Source organism: Drosophila ananassae, chromosome 3R (genome assembly GCF_017639315.1).
Source record: "Drosophila ananassae strain 14024-0371.13 chromosome 3R, ASM1763931v2, whole genome shotgun sequence".
NCBI lineage: Eukaryota > Metazoa > Arthropoda > Insecta > Diptera > Drosophilidae > Drosophila > Drosophila ananassae.
The window spans coordinates 2,054,751-2,062,946 of NC_057930.1; the positions used below are offsets into that span (position 1 = coordinate 2,054,751).

Consider the following 8,196-nt stretch of genomic DNA (forward strand, 5'->3'; position numbering starts at 1 on the left):
TACAAACTGAAACTTAAAGCTAACAAAAATGTATTTCATATCGGCCACGCAAATATGCAGTGTTCGCCGGCTATACACGAGCATCCGGCCAGACGCTGTGTCAGCAGTCAGCAGTGTCAGCTCGCCAGAGCGAGCTTTTAAGTAATCGGATATTGCCGTTGCGCGGTTAACTTCAGTTAACTTACACATGAAAAATGAGGTTCGGCCTATCAATGGATTAAGACTGGCCGCTAATTTGAAAGAAACGGACGAACGTCAGAATACATGAAAATTACATATTAAAAATATTTCTACCCGGCGTGTCGAATCCACGTGTTCCACGTGACGAATAAGAATATTTTTAATATGTAATTTTATATACATCTTACAAATACTTTTTACTTTTTATTTTAGCTGATCGCTGCCTCACATTGTACAAGCTCAGCGAAAAATAAAGTATTCATATATGTATCTCTCCTCCATTTCGAATTTGAAATGGAAAAAACCACTTAGCGCTCGTGTCGCCTGAAAAGCCCCTCTTCCGAAGGATCATGAGATATTTTTTTCGGAGTATTTGGGATTATTGCTTACGATTTGTATATCAGAAGTCGCAGGTTCATAACTTTTGATGAAGAAAGCTTTAAATTTTTTGGTTAGATCATCGTGTCTCGCATAGACTGACTCTTTACTGATCTCTGTAGATCCATGAATGTTCCTTCTGCTCCTTTGCAATCACCTAAATACATTGGCCGCTAGTGCAAAGTGCCATCAGCTGTTTTTTAATCGTTAGGGATTATTTTTTTCTTAGTGCGGTCGCGGCAAGGCCCCTTGTTATTAACATAGAAATATAATTTTTAAATATAATAAATTAAATGCATTATTTTTATTTATTTGTTTGCTTTTGTGTTCAAAAACTACAAAAAGCACATCCACAACGTAATAAGTTGATGTTATGCTAGTAGTCAATTCTATTATTCAACACTAGTGATATTTTGTTTTATTTTTTGGTATTCTATTAAGAAGCCGGGCTTCATTATGGAAAGATTGTGAGTAATTTTTATATTCGTTTATTTGCAAGGAGGACCACTCGCTTGCGATTGTTATACAAAATTATAAAAAAATATTTTTACTTAAAGCTAACAGAATATGACACTCACAGCGGCCATCCGGTCAAAATGTTAGGTGCGCAGTTTGAGCGACGATAGGCCACATTCATTTAATTTTATTCAAATTAAATTTAGTAACCTTGTTAGCTAACATAAAAATTAAAAACATTCCAAATTTCACTGCTCCTCGTCGCTACTAGAGCTAAGCGGCGCTAGTTTGACCAACGTGATGCTACAAATTCATTATACAGTATTTTTTTATGCACATATTTGACTATGGCTTCAATAAAGTATATATCCGTTAATGTATCTAAGCTTTTGAATTTGGTTCGGGATTTGGTACCTAAGCTGACAACGGATAAGTACAAAGGCCAAAATGGGCGAATTGGTATTATTGGAGGGAGTTTGGAGTACACCGGTGCACCCTATTTTGCTGCAATTTCCGCGATGAAAGTTGGTGCTGACATATCGCATGTGTTTTGTCACAACAATGCAGCTCCAGTCATTAAATCATATAGTCCAGATTTAATTGTTCACCCAGTTCTGGATTGCTTAGATGCTGTTGAAAAAATCATTCCATGGGTTGAACGTTTACATGTAATCGTAAGTACATGCATATGTACATATAATTTATACAATGTATATACATACATATGTATACATATTAATATTGTATTACTTTTTATAGGTTATTGGGCCCGGTCTGGGTCGGGATCCGGAAGTTCTTAAAACGGCTATGGAATTATTGAAATACTGCGTGACGGTGCGAAAACCACTAATTATTGATGCTGATGGGTTATTTGTACTTAACGAGAATATTGATCTGATATATGGAAAGCAGAATGTGATATTGACCCCAAACGCTATCGAATTTAAAAGATTGTTTGGAGAGGATCCACTTTTAGCGATGGATAAAATAACGCCTTTGGGAGAAGGAGTATTAGTGTTAGAAAAAGGGTTAACCGACAAAATTTATATTCCGCACACTAAAGAAATTTACTCAATGCCTATTGGAGGATCTGGCCGAAGGTGTGGTGGACAAGGGGACTTACTAAGTGGATCAATAGCAACATTTTTTTTTTGGACTTTGCAGTCAAACCAACCAAATCCAGCATATCTAGCTGCTTGTGCGTCAAGTCATTTTGTAAAGAAATTAAATCTAGCTGCATTTAACAAATTAGGTAGAGGCATGGTTGCAAGTGATATGATAATTGAAATACCTACCGTTTTTCACGATATCTTTGAGTAATTATTCAACTTTCAAAATTTTTTTTATCATTACTTTAACGATACCTTAATCATGTCAAGGTGCCAATATCATTAGACGGCAGTACACGAATTGAAGAACCGTATGCCTTAGTATGCGCTAGAAGATACATCCGGCCTTGAGCTCATCATATATTCACTGTAGGAATAGACCTTGATACTCGGGCTTATTTTACTTTAGCAACAATAATTATAGCTGTTCCAACTGAAAATTTTCAGATGATTAGCTCCATTACATGGAACTCAATTAAATTATACTCCTGCTATTTTATGAGCATCAGCATTTGTATTTTATTTATAGTAGGAGGATTAACAGGAGTTGTTTTAGCTAATTCTTCTAGTCTAAGAACTAAAAAATGTCTAGTCTAAGAACTAAAAAAACTGCGTTTGATCCTAAAAAGTGACCAACCGCAAGGTTTGGGTGCCAAAACGCTTTCGGTTCGGCTGAAAGTGAAATAACTTTAATTCAATTTGGCGCTACGGAAAGTTACCAGGAAGAATATTTTTCATTATTCACGTTTTACTCTTGAATCGTTGGTACCTTAACGAATTTGATATTTCCTTCAGAAGTTATTAAAGAAATACCATTTTTACAGAACTTTCCAAATGAAAAAATTGGTTTAGTTTGTCAATCTGTGGCTTTGTGCGTTGTTTTTTCAACATTTTTAAAAAATGTTGGTATATTTGGATGTTGAGCCAAGCAGTCACCAATAAATCCATTTTAAAATAATCATAATATGTTTAGCTGCAGCGGTTGTTACCAGTATTTATTCTTGACTGTCTGTCTCCCAGTTTCGCATGCGCTTTGTTGTTATTTGTAGCGCATGCGCGTTTGGGGGCTTTGTTAGAGCTTTTGCGCCTAAGCTCTTTGTTATGCACTTGTATTTTTTGCCATCGATTTGGTCGGCTGCGGTTTAAGGGTTAAATTGAACCCCAAATAAAATATTGAAAATCTGAACAGAAACTTGTTATTTATTTGGCTGCTATTAAAAACTGTTAATAGCATAACATTTTGATGATCTCATCCCGGTTGATTATTGTGATCAGCATTAGAAGTAGCAAAAAAAGGAATGTTGTTACAAAGTTGTCTGAAGCTGAAACTACTGGAGCTGCTGCCGCAGCCCGGAAAAGGATGCTGCGGAGAAGAGCAGAGGTAACCTGCCAGAAGAGTTGGAGGAGCTCAATTTCAGAGAGATCGGGAGTGAGCTGTATTGGAGATTCTCGCAGCTGGAGACTGATGCGCAGGTGGAGGTTGCTAAACGATCCATGAGAATTCCTGCCCACTCCACACTTCTCGACGGTGCCAGTGTCTCACCAATGCCATATAAGCCAGCCCCTCCTTGCCACCAGTTGCCGATACCAATATTCAGCGGCAGCAATGCCGAGTGGTCTGATTTCTGCTTAGAGGATGGCTATTTCGCTTGCGAATGCTCAGCTTCCCGCTGATCAACGTGCAATCGCCGTCATCAAATGCAGAGCTGAGCTACTGGAAGAAAAACTCTTGACGAGCTAAAATACATGTGACGGACATGCACGACACAATCAAAATATTTTGTATTAATTTTAGTGAACAATTCAATACGGTCTACCAAAATTATACATGGTTCTTACATTCTTTTAAGGGGTACAGGACTGGCGCCTGCAATTACCCGAGTTAGCTGATAGGACTAAAATATTAGAGATTGAGTAGCTGATTAAGACGAAGCAGCTAGACTAAGTAGCTGATCCTTTAAGTTGCTGAAGGCGCTCCTCTCATGTGAATCTATTAGCTATCTTAATTTGTTTTCTTAAAGTATCCGTATGATGTGCATGATCCGGGATAAACTTCCGGGATTAGGTTACTAGACCGAGGAAGCTTCGCGTATATTCTTCGTTTTTAAGGGCTTTAAACGACCGTAAAGTATTACATTTTTCGGGGTCACCCTCTATTCCCTTTGCGGTGAGGATGTGTCCTAACAACTTTAACTTGCTTGTCTTCTAAATGCATTTTTCATTATTCAACAGGATTTTTCTGGAAAATTTTTCACACTTTCTTCACTGCGTTGTCAGTCTTTGTGGCTCTAAAAATTTTGATGTCGGTTATGAAGTTCGTGGCGTTAGATACTTTGGATAACATTTGTTCCAGATGAAGTTGGAAGATATCGGGCGCTGACCTCACGCCGAACATTAACCGATTATAGAAAAAAAAACTTTTTTTTCTTTTGTGATCATGTTGTATAGGATTAGTTGGCGATATGCGTCCTTCAAATCCAAGCAAGCGGAAAACTTGGCTTCTTTAAGTCTGGTCATGAAAGAGTTTAATGTGGGAGAGGGTAGTTCTCCTGTAGAATTGCTCTATTCGCCTGACGCATTTCGACACTATTAATTTCGTTTTCTTATTAAGATTTGGCTTCAGCTCTTTACCCACCTTCTCTTTAAGAGCTTGAAATCTGAACTACAAGGGGGTAAGGGTAAGTTTACAAGTATGGGTCTGCTATGATATGAATGACACCAGATACATGAACTGTACTCCAGTTTCACACGGACCAAAGATATTAATAAGTTGTTATTAATATCGTATCATTAAATTGTTTTGACCATGTTTTAATACAAATAAAAACACCTTTAGCTTTAAAGTTTAGGAGACTCATTTAAAAGTTGAGTCACTTAAAAGTTCTGTCACATAAAGGATCGCATTTCATCATTTTTGAAAAACAAAAGTTGTGAAAGTGTTAAAAATCATAGTTAATGACCTCTCCGATCTTGTTTTATATGGCGTGTTTTACACTGAAGGGATTACAACCACGGCACTCAAATGTACTCACAAGTAGGCATATAGGGCAATGGGCACGGGTACGGATGGTACGCCCGCCAGCGCCCCAGACTAGAAGCTATAGCTAGGTACATAGCGACTAGTATGGTACCTTTCGAATATGTGCTTGCCGGACAACATACTCTTATTGGAAAAGAGGCGAAGTGTATCTATCACCTCTTCTGATCTATGGGTCACAGCACCCGAGTTCTATACCGAGTTCAACCACAGCCACAACCACAACAATGGCATACCTCAAATGATGCGTGGTACCGAAGTTTGTGTGCTCGGTGACCCAACCCTTTAGCTCGGATGGGGGCCCTGTCATGTTAGTCGCCTCTTAAGACAAGCTATGACAAACTTTGGCAGAATTCTTTGCTGTTGGTACCGCGGCGTGAAAAAATTGGCTTAGAAGCCCCTCCTCCTTCCTTCCTCATTAAAACTCCGTGAGTCCATAATTCCATAATAAACTATTTTCAGAGAGAGATGGAAATAATATCAGATTGGCTGGATGAATGTTGTATGAGTATGGAAACATACAAACAAAACAAAAGCCAAGCCTAATCCAACAAAATTATTCTCCTGCTATTTTATGAGCATTAGCACTTGTATTTTATTTAAAGTAGGAGGATTAACAGGAGTTGTTTTAGCTAGTTCTTCTAGTCTAAGAACAAAAAAAATGTTATGTGTGCGTTTGATCCTAAAAAGTGACCAACCGCAAGGTTTGGGTGCCAAAACGCTTTCGGTTCGGCTGAAAGTGAAATAACTTTAATTCAATTTGGCGCTACGGAAAGTTACCAGGAAGAATATTTTTCATTATTCACGTTTTACTCTTGAATCGTTGGTACCTTAACGAATTTGATATTTCCTTCAGAAGTTATTAAAGAAATACCATTTTTACAGAACTTTCCAAATGAAAAAATTGGTTTAGTTTGTCAATCTGTGGCTTTGTGCGTTGTTTTTTCAACATTTTTAAAAAATGTTGGTATATTTGGATGTTGAGCCAAGCAGTCACCAATAAATCCATTTTAAAATAATCATAATATGTTTAGCTGCAGCGGTTGTTACCAGTATTTATTCTTGACTGTCTGTCTCCCAGTTTCGCATGCGCTTTGTTGTTATTTGTAGCGCATGCGCGTTTGGGGGCTTTGTTAGAGCTTTTGCGCCTAAGCTCTTTGTTATGCACTTGTATTTTTGCCATCGATTTGGTCGGCTGCGGTTTAAGGGTTAAATTGAACCCCAAATAAAATATTGAAAATCTGAACAGAAACTTGTTATTTATTTGGCTGCTATTAAAAACTGTTAATAGCATAACATTTGATGATCTCATCCCGGTTGATTATTGTGATCAGCATTAGAAGTAGCTAGAAATTGGATGTTGTTACAAAGTTGTCTGAAGCTGAAACTACTGGTGCTGCTGCCGCAGCCCGGAAAAGGATGCTGCGGAGAAGAGCAGAGGTAACCTGCCAGAAGAGTTGGAGGAGCTCTCACTCCACACTTCTCGACGGTGCCAGTGTCTCACCAATGCCATACAAGCCAGCCCCTCCATGCTACAGTTGCCGATACCAATATTCAGCGGCAGCAATGCCGAGTGGCCTGATTTCTGCGCTCTTTTTAAGACCACGATATTGTATGCTTAGAGGATGGCTATTTCGCTTGCGAATGCTCAGCTTCCCGCTGATCAACGTGCAATCGCCGTCATCAAATGCAGAGCTGAGTTTGAAACGGATGGAACATTTGTTAATGTGTGCATGAAGTCCCGCCTTTGCATGTATTCTGTGGAAATTCAGGCTGATTGGAGCCAGCTTATTTTTTGACCTGTTGTCGGCTGGCCAAATCCAGTTAGGTCACGCGCCATTGCTGGCGATTTGACTGGGTGTTTTGGGACGCGGTGGACTATCACGGAATGCATCGGCGCCCTGTGCTAGAAAGGACAACCCACAGAATAACCATTTTAAAACAATCATAATATGTCTTGTCTGTCCGTCTCCCAGATTCGCACGCGCTTTGTTATTATTTGTAGCTCATGCGCTTCTGTGAGCTTTGGTAGAGCTTCTTCGTCCATGCACTTTGTTCTCTTGTATATTCGGCATTAATTTAAGCGACTGCATATTTTAGGGTTAAATTGAACATCTAACAAATTTTGAAAATTTAAAAAGGGAACTTTTTTATTGAATCCGCTTTATAGAGTTGCTTTTGCCTCTTTAAAAATATTTCAAGTCAAAAAAAGACTTGTAAAATAAGAATGAATAATTTTAATTTTATTATACGAAAATGCATGTATTTCTTTCCCATTTTTTAACTTCATTTTGTGCACATTAAGTATCCGATGCACATACATGCCAATACTTGCTTCCATCGTCTTGCGGTTCTTCAATACATCCACGAAATTACCAAATTCCACTCAAACAATATGAATGACTCGGCATTGCCGAATGTTTCATTCCGTTTCATGTTTCAATTTTTCCCACTCAATTCTCTGAAAGTCGCGTGCTGTGAATTTGATTGATTACTCGAATTCATACAACTTCATTTCGCTTTTGAGTCGCATTCACTCAATTCGATAATACGAATTAATTCGTTTGATCGTATGCTGCGATGAAGCCATGCAGATGTCGAATGTCTATTGATTCGGCTGTTGATGTTGATCAAGAATACTTTCTTCTACATTTTTTATACATTTACACGACTATAATATACCCTTGTACTCTACGAGTACCGGGAAGAAAAAACTCTTGACGAGCTAAAATACATGTGACGGACATGCACGACACAATCAAAATATTTTGTATTAATTTTCGTGAACAATTTCAATACGGTCTACCAAATTATACATGGTTCTTACATTCTTTTAAGGGGTACAGGACTGGGCGCCTGCAATTACCCGAGTTAGCTGATAGGACTAAATATTAGAGATTGAGTAGCTGATTAAGACGAAGCAGCTAGACTAAGTAGCTGATCCTTTAAGTTGCTGAAGGCGCTCCTCTCATGTGAATCTATTAGCTATCTTAATTTGTTTTCTTAAAGTATCCGTATGATGTGCATGATCCGGGA

At 38.3% G+C, this 8,196-nt stretch overlaps 1 protein-coding gene across 1 annotated transcript; it reads left to right on the forward strand.

Annotated features, from left to right (window-relative positions):
* The first annotated feature begins 1,015 nt into the window (after positions 1-1,015).
* LOC6497956 (ATP-dependent (S)-NAD(P)H-hydrate dehydratase) lies at positions 1,016-2,689 on the forward strand. Its single transcript, XM_001965860.4, has 2 exons — positions 1,016-1,688; positions 1,774-2,689. Exons 1-2 carry the CDS (start codon positions 1,362-1,364, stop codon positions 2,332-2,334), a joined length of 888 nt encoding a protein of 295 aa, XP_001965896.2. The 5' UTR covers positions 1,016-1,361; the 3' UTR covers positions 2,335-2,689.
* Positions 2,690-8,196: the final 5,507 nt, after the last annotated feature.

Bases quoted from the DNA above. Each gene is read 5' to 3' on its own strand.
- LOC6497956 (XM_001965860.4), top strand. From the start codon at position 1,362: ATGGCTTCAATAAAGTATATATCCGTTAATGTATCTAAGCTTTTGAAT. The intron at 1,689-1,773 runs GTAAGTACATGC...TACTTTTTATAG, and splicing joins TTGAACGTTTACATGTAATC to GTTATTGGGCCCGGTCTGGG.